Below are 17,442 nucleotides of genomic sequence, written 5' to 3'. Positions count from 1 at the left end.
CCGCTAGCTTGCTCGAGGGATCATTAATCAAAAACCGGGAAAATGTGTTGCGCTTAGGGCGCGCCTGAACACGCCTCCGCTGATATCCACAAGGTTACACGAGTAATAATATGCGCATAAATATGAGGCTCACTGGCATACGACTCGAATGCACGCGCGTGCGACACGACACTTTGGGCGGATTGTTCGTTGTTGCTATTCGTTGTTGTCGTATGGCTGAAGAATCATGGCGAGCCATCGAATAAAGAATATTAAAAATCGACAAAATTTCTAATATTTATATGGATTTCTTCAGCCCTTTGTTGATCGGATTTAATTTCAGAATTTTCATTGTTTGCACGTCCATGAACTTATTTAATTAAAATTTAATTCTAAAGATTTATATTAATTCTAGTAGAAAAACAGAGTATAAGAGGAGAGTATTTAAGAATTTCTTTTTGACGAAGCATGTCAAGTAATGGTGAAAATGTCTTCATATGGATTTTTGAAAGCTTTTACTAGATGAATTTTATTTCAAGATTCAAAAGAAATTATTTAATATTGAATTTATACTGAACCTTGACTCTGAGTATTCGTACAGAAAATTCTCAAGCAGTCTCGAGTTGCTAAAATAAAATATCAACGAGTCTGAGGACGTTATTAAGAAGCAAAATAAAGCTCATTCGAATTGCAAAATTTTGCGTACAAGTTTCTCGACGAGGATTGAAAATTAATATTCTACGGCTCGAATTGTTCATCGATACGAATGAACCGAACATTCAGAGTTCATCGAGCGTAACAAAAACCTTAACAATCAGCGTGCAAGCTCGTGAACAATAATTAAAAAAAACATTAAAAGTATCGTTGACTCGCAGCTGTCGAAATTTCCACGGGATTTCCTAGCCCAGTGGGAATCGTTAAATAATGCAAATTTTGAAAAAGAGAGCACGCGATTAATGGCCGCGCAATTTTCCGCGAAATCATCCGCATTACGCCGCAGCTGGAGCGTATAAAGAGCTGATCGAGAGCTGAATAATTATGGCCCTTAATTACGGACGAACCGTTCTCGAGGATCTCCAGTTTTGCACGCGTGTAATTTCTAATTATCGTTCGCCTCGTTGTCCCGCGATCGTGTATCGATCAGCAAATTGTACCGTCGAACAAAAGCGCGACGCTGCCATTTTTCAGGCCCCGAAACGCGCTTGATTTCGCGTGAAATTTTCAATTCCTGCTCGACTGTCGAACGCACTGGTCGACGCTCCGCGATGCAACGACGAATTGCAAGGGATGACGAAGTACAGTCGTTGATCAAATCGCTGAAGGCGTCGAGGAAAAACAGGCTTTTTGAGATTAGGGGTGTATATAACTGAGGAGGGATAAATAGGTATTAAATCAATCCTGTGTTACTAGTTTAGAAAGAAATTCGCGGAGTGAGAAGCTTCCAGGTTTAGATGAATGGAAATAGCCAGGAACGGTCTATATACAAAGCTTTGAATTTTAGTTTTTGACTTTTAGGTATAGAGATATCTTCAGAATTGCGTAATGTTACTATAAAATCAATAAAAACACAGAAAAGTAAAAATAGTGATAAAATAAAAGGGACTTGTTACAACAACAATCAGTTTTGTTTGTTTTATCACTCTGCTCCAGAAAAGAAGTAGAACGAAAGTGTTTATGCAAACTATATTTTAATAAGAATTGGAATTTTTTTTATATAATGAGACTGTAAGATTTAACATCGTTCCCTTTTAAAATTAGTTAATACAATATAATTTTCCTTTAGCCCTTCAAGGTTATTAAATAGCCCAGGAAGTAATTTTATCGTATAGTTGACGGAACTAATCTCACGTTAATAATCAAACCTGTCAGTTCTCGCAAAGGCAATTATAAATTCTTATGAAGGAAATACTATATTAATAAAATAATTTAACATATTGAGAACAAATTTACAAAATTTGAAGTTAACACAGTTTGCTTCTGGAGTACAGAGATAAGTAATAAGTAAAGCACTACAATATGACGATAACGCAATATCATTCATAACAATTCTATACGTTTTGTTACGTGAAACTCTACCTTCATTACGTTATGAATTTCAATAGGCTTCTTGACAATTAGGATTATTCTCGATAATGTGCTGCATTCTTCGAATACATTAACGAAAAGAAAAAGATCGCTGAGGCATGTGATTTTAATGACTGTCATCCCTTAATGAGACTCTTGCTTACAGGGTGATACTAGAAACTGCGACAAGCCGTGTAGCTCATCCCAAGTGTAGATACAACAAATTCATGCGGGTTCAACAGTTTACTGATGATACAATTTTTAGTAACTCGTTTTTCTTTTAAACAGAATCATGCACATTTTCTAGACGAATCGATTTTCGTCACACTGTATATAAGAGTATCAAGAAATGACCATTTTGAGAACGTAATCTGTCTGTATTTATGAATATTAATCCTAAATATAAAATTAATAATGAACATTGGACATGATTGCTACAAAACATTTTATTTTCTTCCATCTAACGAAAAATATTGATTTCCATAACAAATTATAATTTTCAAGCCTCTCGAGGTACCATCAAATAGTAACAAAAGAACTTTACTTTGTGTCCCATTTTGAAACTTTCTCCGTTTTCATTTTTCCTGTTATTATTCGATAGATGACGTTCACCACTCCACCCCTAATCAACGGGTCACGAGCTGCCATAAATCTACGGGATCGGCGGTTCATTTTCCATGAATTTAAGCGAACTGTCTCATAAAATAAAAACCGCGCGCGGACAATCAGCAACAGCGTGTAATGAAACTGCATCGCGGAAATTGCCGTCGCGCGTTTCAACGGGATCCGTCCTCGGACAGAACTAGTGCGAGTTCGCTCGTGCTTTTACGCAGCCTTAACGTGTCGCATAATTTAACAGTATTTTGTCAACCATTATGCGGTGGAGCGTGGCACGGCTCTGTTTCGAGACAAATTGCGTTCCGTAATTGCGACTCGCAGGCCTACTGAAAGCCCTGAAGCAGTGGTTCTTAATCATTACGGATGATTCCTACGTCGTATGATGAATTCTTCATTTCTTTTTTCTTTAATTTGGATTCCTAGTCAAAATTACGTTCTCTGTACATTAGGTTCTTAATCGAAATTTATTTGAACAGTTTATATATAGTATATTGTTTCATCTTTTGTTTCGAATGGTTCATAGTTGACATGATCCTTCTTGTCTGAATTGCTTTTTCAAAAATTAATTTTAATATTGGATTCATTGCAAGGTGAATTGTTTAATCTCCTTTCGTCCATTGTCCTTCCTAGTAAAAATTATATTTTACGTCTACCATATTTTTACAAAAGAGTTATTTTAATAACCACCAAAGAGTAAGATGTATTTTAACACATTCGCGAACGCTGGCGTGTATTCACGTCACTTCTATTCCTTGTTAAGAAAAAATTATGAAAATTATGCTACTTTATATACTGCGTATTTACAACATTGATATTTCAAAACATATTTTGTAATTTTGATCTTCGCCCTAACGATACAAATTTGCGATGTCCAGCTTCAGAATTTTATTACTTTCAAACTGTAGAAGTCTAGCATATTTAATTAAGGCCAAGAAATTTCCCAAAGAGGATCAAGGTTCCTTTCCTCGAGGATTAATAGCGACCAAAGGTGACGATAAAATACCATAAATAATCATAAGGTTAAACGTTGCGTTAGAGAACGCAATATTACTGGACGTATTTTTCAGGATATTTTTGCAAACGTTTGCTGCATACGATTAAGATAAGCAATAACCGACGTATGCGTGAGCTTTGGCAAAGGATTTCGAGCGAGGCCTCCAACGCGTCGCTGCAATGCGGATATCGCTTCGAACGCAGCTGGCTCTGTTTAACACATTTAACTCGAGTTTGGTAGATAATTTCAAACCAAACAGGTATAGTACCGTAAACCAGCGCGCCATTGCTGGTTTCTCATCTAGAAGAAGAAATTTCAACAATTTTTCTTCTTTCATAGATTCTCCTTGTAACGTATTTTCTCTTTCAAACCACCTTTCATAGTTTTTGTACCTGATTATGTTACAAAAAAATCAACCTTTATTTTGCTTATGAATATTAAAAAAGGTATCCTTCATTAATTTAACGATACCATTAAGTCGTATTTTATATGGTTTATCTTTTTTCTTGGCACTGAGATCAAATTCAATTTAATATGCAAATTCTACACCCCTGCATGTAATTTTTATTCATTCAACGCTATATGCGGATGCGTGATTTGCACTCGTTCTGTAATATAAAGTGCATAATAAAGGTTAGGGTCATATATAATTAGATAGGTATAAGGGAAACAAAGAAACGTACAATATCAAGGAAAATTATATTTTACATTATCCAATGTAAGTTTTCATGACTATTTCGAATTTTGTGTCTATAAATCCGAAGAAGAACATTGACCAAATCATTGGAAAATTGAAATAAATTCTCTTCATTCTTTACATTATTATATCATAAAAACAAAAACTAATATCAGAAGACTTAACACATATTCACAGACCTATCCATCTTGTGCTTCTAAAGTGTTCTCGTTCATACCACAAGAACTACAATAAATTTAATCGTTTCTGTTCACTACAAATGTTCCATGCATTAAGGAGTACCAACATAATGTTGCATTATTTTCAAATATCTTCTCGTGAAATAGCTAAATCGCTGAACGAGATTTGCGTTTGATCCGGATGAAAGAATTAGTAAAACCTACTAGGCTGTCAAACGCGTTTATCGCTTGATAAACATATTGCACGGTGGACGAAACGGACCGCAAACAAAAGAATCCGACGGATGAACATTATAACGTCCCGTTTCTCGGATTTTTCCTCCGGGCGAATAATCCGCGGCCCAGTTGCGAGTTTAATACGCGAGGCGACGATAGAAAAACGCGGCACACGGGATTGCAAAATCGATAGAGACCTCTATTGAATCCCACGGTTTCGAGAGGTGCGCGCAAACTGCCGAAGCACCTATTATTTGCCTTCCAATTAGCATAATGCGTTCAACGGTGCGCGTCGCCGAGATCGTTCGGTTCCACCGACGATGCTTCCTCCATCTACGATGACAAGATATCGTCGACGAAGCTCGTTGGAATCCTATTTTCAACCTCTGCCTTCTGTTTTCATGGAGATCTTTTTCAAATGAAAACGACAAAGGCTGTTTAAGAAGAATAGGAGGTGCAATGAAGAGGTGGGCTAACTGGGCTGAAATGATACGCTGTGGATAACTAAACTTGCCGTTATATCCTACGTAAGAATGTGGAAGAAGTATACGAGTGGATCCATCGAAAAATGGCATCGATGATTCTACGATTTTATGAAAGAATAAAGTCAAGAGAAAAACTCATCTATCCTCAAATCCTGGACATCACATTTACATTTTTTTTTTTTAAGATTGAAAAGAGCTGCAAATAAAGAAGAGGACATACAGTGTGATATTTCAGCGATCTAACGGGACAAAACTTATGTGGTCCAATATTTCGGAACCTATTAGGTCGTCCACACGTAAAGCTACTCAAAAGAAATGTAATTGGTTGGTGATTGAAATCACAAACTAGTTACTTATTGGTTAGTAATGATTTTGAACGTTTTTAGAAAAAGCATCTACCGCTGTCCACGCGGTGTAATATTACAGGAAACCGTAGGAAAGTCATATTCTCGGTTATTGCTTGAACAAATACTGTTAATAATTAATGTAACTATTGCCAGGAATTAATTTTTAATTATTCAAGCTAAACGATATAACGATATAGAAAAATTTCTCACGATTACTGTGTTCGATGAATACTGATTCCGAACCGTGATTCTTATTAATATTTAAATGAAGACTGAATGTCACTATATGCATTGTAAATATTCAATTAATTCGGAGATGTACGTATTTGATGCATTTTACAGTTTCAGATTATTATATCAATTCTTTTCGAGAAAGTAATATTTCTGAACATGAAAAGTTCGACCATATACGACCATAAATAATAGAAGGTTTTTGAGATCCCATTTTAATTAATTTGTAGGTTTCTACTTCAAATATTGAACAACTTATTTAAAATTAAGTTAATCCTCTTTATGGTTCCGAAGTTACGCTACTTTATGTGACATCATTTCTGCACATTACTAATTTGTTAATTATTCTGAAGACCTAATCCTGAGATAAGGTACTACTTAGCAGAGCACGTGTACGTGTTCTATCATCTTTAAAAGAAAAAATTTAATCATGAATAACTAACATGGATGATCTCAACTCGAAAAGCTCGCGATTGCGCCAGGAGAACGTTTCTTACGATCCACTGGATCCAAACCAGGAGGTTTAAATTCTAACTCTGGGCATGGGCGACTTAAATTACATTAGGTTCACAAATTAAGAGTCCTGAGAGTTAACAAAATATTCTTGGAACGTTTAACGAATTCTTACGAGGCGACCCAGTGGTTCCCGTCGCCTTTCGACTATAAGAAAGTTAAATCGCACGACTGCACGCCGCTGCAAATAATAATTCCAGTCCATTCTAAATTTCTTCGACTTCCAGCAACTTTCTTCGCTTGGATTAAAGAACTTTGTTGCTCCTAGGCGAACGACTCCATGAATGGTCGACATTTCCTTCCTTTTTTATTCTATTCACTTCCTCGAGCAGTTTGGGAGCTTACGGTTATCGCTGCTTACCACGAAGAACTTTTTTTTCTACATTTGAATCGCTTTCTATGAAAGTGGAGCAAGTCCATTTTTGAAGAAAATTCAGTTAAACCTTGACATTTCCTTTTCTGCATTGTGCACTCTTTATGACTCACCTGGTATAAATATTTATCCCCTTAAGGGAGGAGTCTGGTCTAGTAGGTCTAAAAATTTGTTTATATTTGATGTTTCGGACATTTTTCAAAGATTCCAAGGAATTCTTCGCTTGCCACTACTATATCTATACATGTATAGATTCATAATAAATCTTCAATGCCAAATTTTCTTCTCTAAACGTACCTTTATATGTAACAAATTTGTAAGAACAAAAATAAATTACATCTTAGAATGATATGCATTGGAAAAAATCCTTGGCTGGACCAGACTTCCTTAAAAGCAACCAGACCCTTAAAAGCGAGTCTATATTTGTTTATCACTTACTAGCTAATCTCTCCCTCCTCTCTCCTTTTTTATTTGGTTTCCTTTTCATATTCAGATTCCTTCCACGTCCAAAATCTCGCAACGGTCGAAGAGAACTCTGCGCTTCAGGTCTGGCCCGAAGGGAGTAGAAATCAGTCGTGAATGGTGTACAGACAGAAGAATGGCGAAGCTAGAAGCCAGTGTTCATTAAGATTCCGCGAGCCCCGACGAATATAGAAGTCCCATCAGTCGTTCACTGCCTTCATAACGCTCTCTTCCCGTTCTGGCGACCGGATCCTATACCGAGCTCCGAGCGAGGCACAAACAAGGCAGCTACGCTTTCTCTAATTATCGCATCTCGTTCGTAATGCGTCGTTAGGCGAGGCCAAGTGAGACGAGGCGCGATAATCACGCTCGAAACGATAATTATTCGTACCTGCACCACCTGACGGCGCTCCAAAGAGAAAAAGAGACGGCACCGAGGATCTAAATTCTGTTAGACTCGAGACCTCTTCTGGGGGCGATCGAATTACCTTCACCTTGGCTTTACTCCTTGAGACTGAGCACGCGTGGCGGAATACTTGGATTGAGAGGTGGACTGAGAAACAGGGAAATGGTACTTGGAATGACGGGCGTTCGAGAAGCGTTCGACAGAAACGTTGGGATAACATGTTCCGCAGGTGTGAAAGTAGAAACTATGCTTATTTCTGTAATTGTTTGTTATTGTTTTTGGGGACAGAGCTTCTATGCGTATCATGATTGAAATGTTAGAGTATCTAGACTTGAAGGTAATATTATTAGGTTGGTATATGTGACTATATAATACATAACTATATAAAACTAGTTTTAATAAAGCATTGTACATTTAGTTAAAATAATTGTCACATAATTCTGTACTTTTAGTAATTTTTAATGCATTTCTTCCATTTCATTGCAATAAGATTTTGCATTTATTATTCAATCGGGGGGTAGAAAATGATTACGAATACGTTAATTTTCTAATAAAAAATCGCCAGCTTTGAATTTTTTAAATCAGCGTTAAATTATTGTAACATTCACACAACCTTCTTCAAAAGCTAACCGTTTGTTTTTACCAATTTTTACCACCATCTTCACAAGTTTATACTCATGTAAAAAAATTACGCGAATATCCCAAGTATTCATAATTGTTGACAATAAAGTTCTAATGTTTCTGTTCTAAACATCTTTAGTATTTTAACGTGCGTGCCTTACAATATATTTCTTCCTCTTTAATATGATTGCAATCAATTGATGAAAGAGTAGAGTAAAATGGATGTTATTGACCCGGGTAACCGAAACACTGGAAAGACAACATTTCGCATGCATCAACCTAATAGTTGCTATATCTGTCTAGTCTTTGCTAAGTTATATCTTAGGCTGAAATGCTCGGACGGGTAATGCCAGAAGGTGAGTATATAGGTTACTGGGTTAGCATTTTGTACTATTTATATACACACAATCCTCAAACAGACACGAAACCAGCAAAATAATGACTACACCCATTCACTACCAACTACCGGATGTCTCGTAATTGAAATTGATTGCAATTACTCAAGGGATAAGATAATAGCCTTTTGAGTCCTGAATTATTGCAAAAGAAGGTCGTGAATTTTCTTTTCAGAACAACAAATTTAATATCATTTTTTATTATCAAAATGATAACTTAGACTACACATCTGTATTAAATCTTGACGCCTGAAGCAAAACGCTTTAAATTTGTCTAGCAATGAATGGGTTAAATCCCCCCTAAACTAACATGGATTACATCGTATTTCAATTTCTTTAAAATCCCTAACATCGATCGAAGAGGATAATCGATTCAGCGTGGGATGTCCGGATGTCTTTGACACCTACGCATTACATGTGACTCACGGCGAATTAAAGATACATACACCGTGTTTTCGTTTGATATTCATTAGCTTGACTATGATCGCTATCAAAAGCGTTCATATCACTATAATAAATTGTACATTGTCGTTCAAAGAAATATAAAATGCAGCTAAACGGAGGTCTAACTCCAAACCTCTTTTGGGTTAATACTATAGTGGAGTAATAACACTCTTCAGTGGTTCTCAGACCCAAGACATTGTAGCCTTCGAGACCTAAAAACTTTCGAGCGTTACGCGCGGACCTTATACTAACTTCCAAGGCTCATTGTTTCCTTTCACGCGGATGCCGATCGCGGAAAGTAATCGCTTTGTCCCCGCGCGAATCTCTTTGATGAAAGATTTTGTTTACGGATCATTAGCCACGATGGAGGGGAAAGCAAAGCCGGATGAAATTGAGACGCAATCCCGGAATGGCGGAACGGCGCCGCTGGCGAAATGGGCACCGAGCAGGTTTAATCAGCTGCCTTAGTTATGGATATTGCGATAATGGCGGTAGATGTGACTCGTGTAACTAGTCCGCGCTGTGCTTAATCGATTGCAAACGACGTCGCGCGAGGATCAAGCGGCCTGAAAATGCAATCCGTGCCAATTACGAAGTTCGATGATTCGTGGGGATTCTTAATGAGTTAACTTTTCGTGCCTTTCAACTTTTAATCAAACGGCCGAACGACCAGGGGCAAATTTTGAACGAGTTCCCTCGGGTCGATAAATTAAAAATAAGCACCATCAATCGGCGCGTGTACGCGATAATCGGCGCGAGTGGTTCCCTCGTTAAAAGTTCGCGCATTCACGCTGAAAGATGTCGATCGGGGAGCGTCCACTTGAAATATGGAAAGTCAAAAGAGCTTTCTTGCGACACTTGTAATTCTTTTCCGAGGGTTGAAACGGATATTTCGACTATTAGACTTGAGTGAAACAGGAGCACAATTGAAAAATTACCGAGTTCCCTACAGTTAATTTTTGTCTCAGGCTTATATCGAAACTCCGATTTTTCCTTCTCTGGTACCATAAAATATCAATTTTTTATATCTTTCCTTATTTCTCAGTTTGGATGAATACTTTTCGTCGTGGAGAATATTTAACCTATTCACTGTCAACTACGAGATGTCTCGTAGTTCAGATCGATTGCAACTACTCAAGGGATAAGTTTACAGTATTTTGAGTTACAAATTATTGCAAAAGATGATCGTATATTTTCTTTCTACAATAACAAATTTAATATCACGTTTCATTATCAAAATAATAACCTAGCAATAATAACCCGATAATAATAACCTGACGCCCAAAGCAAAACGCTTTAAATTCGTCTGACACTGAACGGGTTAATCCACTGTGGGCCGAATTTTTTTCTGCAGAAAATTTCCAATGCATTTACTGTGATAACCGTCATTCATATATTTATTGCTTATCAGACATATTATATAATTAACCCTTGAACTAAAATTATTATGGAAAAAATAAAAAAAATCCTAATAGTGTAGTTTTCAAGAAAAATTGATCGTTTCACATGTGCATAAATAAGAGTATTCGCTCTAAACGATGGTAATAAATTAAATTTTGTGTCCTCAATTATGGACACCAGATCTGAAAGTGTTAAGACGTGTACGTCCTCTTGTGAAGAAACTAAAATTATTTGATTAAATGTCAATATATTAGCATGAAATCTAAAAGTTACACGGGCTCATAGAGGGTTAAACCATTGTTTTGACATGAAATTTAAGCTATATTAATAATATATTCCAATCTGTATATCTTTCTTTCCTCACTGTGCTTAATGCCTCTGTCGAATAATATTTAGCTTTTCTAAAATTACGTCAACTAAAATAAACGAGGCTGAGAATCAGTTCAAAAGCGTGCAAATTAATTTCCTCATTTCGCTGTTAAGTGCATACAGTATTATCGGTCAACGATCGTCGTATTTAGGCTGCGACGAGTGTCTACAAATATGTCCGTTTGCTTCTATGATTCCGCTAATGCACATTGAACCGTTGAACCAGCTGAATCAACTTCAACGTACGGATCAATTGAATCAACTGAATTAATTTAATCTCTGTCGCTTGGATTGACCACGATCGCCGAAGACTGACAGGTGTCACGTAGACGGGTGAATGGTCTATCTAGCAACGATAGCACGGAAATTAATAAAATAATTCTCCGCAAACAGGGGAGACTGTGCAAATCCTTCGTGAAATTGAAGAAAAAACGTTAAAACATTCTCTGTTTACAAAACAATAAAAAACGGAATGGGAATTTAAAAGCTTGAAAGTTTGGAACAGCCAAATATTTTTGAATAGTTTCGTCGGCATTGTTCTATACTTATAACGTACCACTTTTCATTCTACTTCTGTTGGAAGTAACACTTGGTTGGTTTTTTGGAATCTAGCTTTGTTATTTAATAGTATTAAAAAGACCTCAAAAAATTCTATGCGAGTGCAGTTATTTTTATTTGTATTTGTTTTGTGCATTCTATATAAAAATAATACAATGAAACCGTATACGTGGAATAAAAACATTTCCAATACAAAGACATTTTTTTAAAAAGCAGTTTCATACAATATTGAACGATTTAATTTTATTCTAGAGTGATTACCAAAGTTTTTCTTCGTTGAGGAGATCCTCAATTTTATCATCTACGAGAATATTGAAAAGAATTATATTGTACCATTTCAACCAAGAACAATGACTCTAAAATCTAAAAATCCCAAAAGAGCCCTCTCTTTCAAGACCAAATAAATTATTTTAATATCCTTATGCAGTCCATCGGTTATTAACGTTCGTCATCCCATTCTTTCTCAAAAAACCGATAGGATTATCGAGGATTACTCGGTTGGCGCTCGTGAAATTTCGCTGACGAATTGCCGATTACCAGACGTTTGCCGATCGTAACGCAAACTGCGAACAATAAGACGATTTAATCGTCCGCGAATAGTCGGCGATCCAGATTGTTTTAACAGGTGCTTTGCCGGAGAAACGAGATCGCATGAATTAATTCCGACATTAATGACGCGGAACTCGAACGCGCGAGACAATGGAAACGATGGAGTTCATCCTGCGCGGATGCGGGCTCGTAATCGGGAACTGGTACACCTATTGTTCGACGTTCGCATTTATTTTTCCCTTTAACTTCATTCACTTTGACTCTTCGGTACTTGCTTTCAGTCCAACGTTGGACGTACAGACCTGTTTCCCTGTTGTGTTTCCTCGGTGTGCTTGGAAACCTCGGTTGTTCGTTGATGATTATTTTTATAAACATGGAGTCGACGTTTATATTCATTATTTGAATAATTATGTTACAGTTTTAGACACTTTTTGTATGCAAATTATTTATTCTGTAGATGATGTACGTTTAACCAGTTATTGAAATGTTCGATTTCTGAATGGAATCGATCGTTTATGTATATCCTTTTAATAATTATTATGTTTTGGACTCTTGCTGTATCCAAATGGTATATTTTATAGAAATTGCGCTCTTTAATACCTGTAGAAGTTGTATTGGGTTAGGTTTGAATTATAAAGAATTAAAAAATCAAGATAATTTTTACAAACTGGATGAAAGTTAATAAGAATTTACTCAGTCAATTTTGCACGTAAAGTGAGAGATCTGATAATTTTTTTAAATTCCCAAGATGCATTAACCATCGTCTTTTTTTATTCTTTTTTTCAAAAGTGATTTCATGGCTTCTTTATTTGAAGAAGGTCGTATGTCATATACGTGGTGTCCCACTTAAAACAGATTTCAAATCCTATTCAGTAATAAGTTTTCAGCGTCTTAGTTTCCTTTGAGACTTCGTAATCGCCAGGGTCGTTTATTGGGGTTCCAGAGCAATCAGCCAAAGTTCACGATAATTTCATTTGCGCCCGTTTGGCGTTCGAACTTCCCGCCCCAGGAAGAATCCCTGACGAGACGCCGACGCGTTCGGAACTTAGCGACTCGGTAATTTGAAACTCGGCGGTAATTAATGCAATTTTCGCCGAGACGCCGCAACTTCTTCGACCTACTGACATTAATCAGTGTTAAATTGAACGATACCGCGCGATGTCGGGACGGACGCGCGATAAATATTAATTAGAAGTTGCGCGTCAAGTTTCCTAATTAGTTCAAACACTCGCCGCGACACCAAAATCGTAATGTACGAAACACCCAGGGAATCGTCGATTGCTGTCAACGAGTATTCGCTGCAACATGCGTCTCCTGGATAAAGGTGCAATTGAGGAAGCTGGACGCTATTTTAGCTATATAATACAATAGTTAACACTATAATACATACATGAGAGGGAAGACTTTTTTAATTATTTAAATATGAAATAATTTAAAAAATACGTTATATTTTTGTTGTAATATATTTTGGAATATGCAAAGGAATAAATATAATACTGTTGTTTGTTGTTTCCCAGTGTACACTAGCTCAGAATTGTTAAATATCTACGTCTAGTGAACTAGATACTCTTATTCATAAAAGTCGTCGTAATTATAACCCAAACCTTCTCTCACTAAAAGAATATCTTTCCTCTTCGTTGGAATATTTTCCAATGCCAACATATAGAATCTAAATATCAATTGACACTCCAAAATAATAATTCGACACTTAACAATTATAAGTTAAGTTTATTTCAACTTTCATCGATCGTTCGCATTGCAATCGTATTTTATACGCGTTAAAATTCACTTATCCCGGGATTATCAATAAATTGAAAAGTTCAAAAGCAGTGAAAGATAGAGCAACAGCTGTCGACGACATTTCACCTAACGAATTGCAACTTCTGTGGTAAGCAGCTTAACTGTGGGACGGTTACAGAGCGATTCGTTGCTGTTCATCGTAATGATCGCATCAAGCCGAGAGAAATGACTCGAAGGTCTAATACCGACCGTACGAAGGAATTCTGTTTACGCAGGCGTACACAAGGAGACTAACTTAAAGCGAAACTCCGTCTTTAAAGGGGTGAGGGATAATGAAATACGGTTTAGTCGTTAAAGGACGCAGCTCTAAGCGGGTGGAATTGAATTCTGTCAACGGTTCCCTTTACGAAAGCAAGGAGTACTCTTTGTGCTTCACAGTTGTCCTCGAGGCTGCGACGACACCACATTCGTTTTCATTTTCAAGTCGAATCTCTCGGATTCGTATCCTTGCCCCGAATATTCCAGCGTGACCCACATTATGTTTTTACTTTTATTTTTATTTGGCGACCTTATTTATCATAATGAGGGAAAAATATGCAAGGTCGAGCACGATACTTTGACGTCATGGACAGAATTTTATTTGAATAACAGACGAGTGCGGAGTATGTGGAACAATTATTGATGTTGACTTTCATTCGTTTTATGTGAAATATAAATTAACGAGTGTTATTGATTTGAATATTTATTGATGTCATAAACTATAGTGGTCATAGTCAGTTGTAAACAAAAATGTTGAATCTCCAATAATTAAATAGAAACAGAAATAACACTATTTTTGGAATGAGTACCGATGATCACGACTTGAATTGAAATGTGAATGTATCCATGTTCTTTTTTTACTATACTGTCATGTCAGCAATTAAACAATCCTGTATGGTATTAGAATATTGTCTCAATACATAACATTTTACTACAGTAAAGCAAAACCTCAATATTTAATTCCAAACCAAAGAAAAAAACGTACCACTAGCTTTGTTATCAAATCTATTTTATATTACACCTTAAGCCTAATTTTTACAAACAAGACAAAGACAAGAGATTTCTCCACTTCATCGATCTCCTTAATAAATTATCTCACCACGGTTATCCGATGCCAGCGACGACGCTGGCAACCGACTTAACAATAAGTACGCTGGCTCCACTACGGAATCCTCCAAGCCGGATGCTAACGTTTCACCAGCACGTACGCCATCCGACGAAATGTCTTAATGCGTCCCCCTTCCATTAAGCTCGCGTTTCTCTTATTTTCTCGGACAGCTTTCTTCCCCCGCGACCTTCCTCCGTTCCGTGGGGGCCAGCCAAACTCGTTTCATCCTTCGAGAGGCAGCTTGGAAGGCGGTCGAGGATTTTCGCGGGATTATTGGTTCATGAGCCACTCCCCTCCCTTGATCGAACGGGACGCTCTGCTTTTATCGAAGACGTCGCATCCAGACGATGGCCAATGCCCAGATGGATCCTAATCAGTAGGCATTACGTTGCATCGAGGTCTTAACATTTTCCGATAAGATACACTTTAACGGAACCACCTCTTCCTTGCAAACAGAGACGACTATTGTGGTTGGTAAGGGGTGGGAAACGTCTGGTGAGACTGCAGGGAATATTGGTCAGAATATGGTGGACTCTCTGTTGTCTCTTGAATAAAGGACATTCGTCTTTGTCCAGAGCTTAAACGTTTTTCTTCGACAACAGTGTCCGTAACTTTTGTTTTTGGTACGATTGGAAGTAGTTACTGGTCTTAGACAGGTTTTGATGGCGATTGTATTGCACTTGAATCGTACTGATAGATAAAGTAGAGTATTCTGTTAGTAAGATTCGATAAGGTTAAGTACTTCATCGATAAGGCAGGTTACTCTGCTGGTAATGTCGAAAGCCCTGTCGGTGAGGTAAGTAGCTCTACTGGTAATGACGAATTATTGGTATATCTTCCAATCAATCAGAGATGTATCGCCCATTACGAAGTTTTATCGATCGAATACACTGCCCTATCGACAGAAAGTTCTACTTTATCAAACTATAACGAACCATTCATCTATTTCCATTAGAAAATACCTCCATTATTAAATCTTCCAACCAATCAAAGATGTATCGTCCATTACTAAATCTTACCGAACGAATGCACTGCACTATCGACAGAAAGTTCTACCTTATCGACCCACTCACCTGTTTTCATTACAAAGTATCCTTTCTCTTCAAAAATACTCTTAAATTTTCTTGAGATAATACCAACGCAGGTCGCCCTAAACCTTTCATTAATTAGAAAAATCACCCGTAGTCCCCTTTCACGCATACTTGCCCAAGTTTCAAAGCCCACCCAACTTCTCCGCTATCTTTTTATTCCAGAAACTTTTTACTACCCCCGCGATGTCACTTTCTTAAATTACTACGTTAGTGAGCCGTCGCTGAGAGACAAGAGCGGTCCCGTGCACGCCTGGACTGACTAATATCCGTGAAACTTTATCGCGACAGATCCCATCGCTTCGTCCGTTCGAAATTTCAACACGATCTGAAGACAACAGCGGAAGATAACGGACGAAAGATCCAGACGGAGAGATATTAATTGCAACGGGTGTCTTCCAACGCGGTATCGCGATGCCCTGCTACGAGTGCATCGTGCCGGAACGATGAAATATAGCTGGGTGCAATTATACGAGTAATATGGTGCGCGATTTATTGAAGACTCCCATTAATTTCCAGCGATTTAATGCGTTCTAATCTGTTCCCGCGGTGGGCACGAGGATCGCTGGGTCACGGTGGCCGCGAGGCCAGCTGAAAGTGAAATGGAGATCGCAATCTCGGGAACAGACCGTTAGATTTATGTAGGGGCAGCCTTTCGCGAGACTTTCGCAAGGAAAATGGAACGCATCCACGGCGAACGAAACGCGAAGCGTTGTGTAAACGTATTTTCCAAGAAGAATTCGACCGACTTGACCTTTCATGAACATCAAATCTTTCGGTGAAATGCTTCAATGCATCAGAGGCATATAAATAATATGAGATTGTGAATTCTTTATAATTACTGTTGCTTTCATCCAGTCCTCGTAAGAATTTCTTTAGCTGTTCATTGCCTTTCGATGGAGATTATTGTACCCGCGCCTCCCATACGCAAGAAGATGGAGTCACACGAGAACGCGAAACGTAGAGTGTGGGATTGGTAGTGTAGGAAAAGCGGTCGACTGTGGTTCTAAGGATCGTGGGTTCGAATCTCCGTGCCTTATTTCTTGTTTATGCTCCTACAATATAGAATGCTTAATTTGTGAAAAGATTATCTACATTTGTTATTGAATAATACCAAGCTCTGTACTACTCAGAAGAGTCAATTAACCAGTCAGCTGTGGTGTGAAGAATATATAATATAGTTAAGAATATAGTCGTCATGACACAAAATACTTCCACTTCTCCATGACGAGTATACTCGTCAAACACAGCTGACTGGTTAAACATTCCAGAAATCAAAAAGGATCACAAAGCAAAGGCTAATGCGTCATTTTATAAAGTAATAAAAATTCATCTAGCTGTATCATTCAACATTCGTGACAAATACGTGAACAAATATTATGACAGTTCGCGGTCGTGACATAGAAGTTGCCGTATCCCGCTTTATAGTATAAAGTTACACTGAAAGGCAAAGTTTTAATTGAAAATTCCGACTACAAAAAGCAAGAAAATTTGATACCCCGCAAACCAATACCACTAAATTCCTGCAACAACCATTCATTCTTTATAACCACATGCACAACGTTA

At 37.5% G+C, this 17,442-nt stretch overlaps 1 protein-coding gene across 3 annotated transcripts in view; it reads right to left on the bottom strand.

Moving 5' to 3' along the window:
• The window catches only part of LOC128889737 (polypeptide N-acetylgalactosaminyltransferase 2), a 286,331-nt gene that overhangs the window by 158,317 nt on the left and 110,572 nt on the right, over nucleotides 1–17,442 (bottom strand). Inside the window, exon 1 of one of the 3 annotated variants that reach the window (XM_054147659.1) lies at nucleotides 16,719–16,850. The exons of the other annotated variants lie outside the window; for them this stretch is intronic. Coding sequence (XP_054003634.1) covers nucleotides 16,719–16,730 — 12 coding nt within the window. The 5' untranslated portion in view covers nucleotides 16,731–16,850. Of the gene's footprint in view, nucleotides 1–16,718; nucleotides 16,851–17,442 lie in introns of those variants that run through there. 3 annotated transcript variants of the gene reach the window in all.

The sequence above is a fragment of the Hylaeus anthracinus genome, unplaced genomic scaffold (genome assembly GCF_026225885.1).
Source record: "Hylaeus anthracinus isolate JK02 unplaced genomic scaffold, UHH_iyHylAnth1.0_haploid 11997, whole genome shotgun sequence".
In the NCBI taxonomy this organism is placed as follows: Eukaryota; Metazoa; Arthropoda; class Insecta; order Hymenoptera; family Colletidae; genus Hylaeus; species Hylaeus anthracinus.
This window is presented reverse-complemented; position numbering and strand designations above follow the sequence as displayed.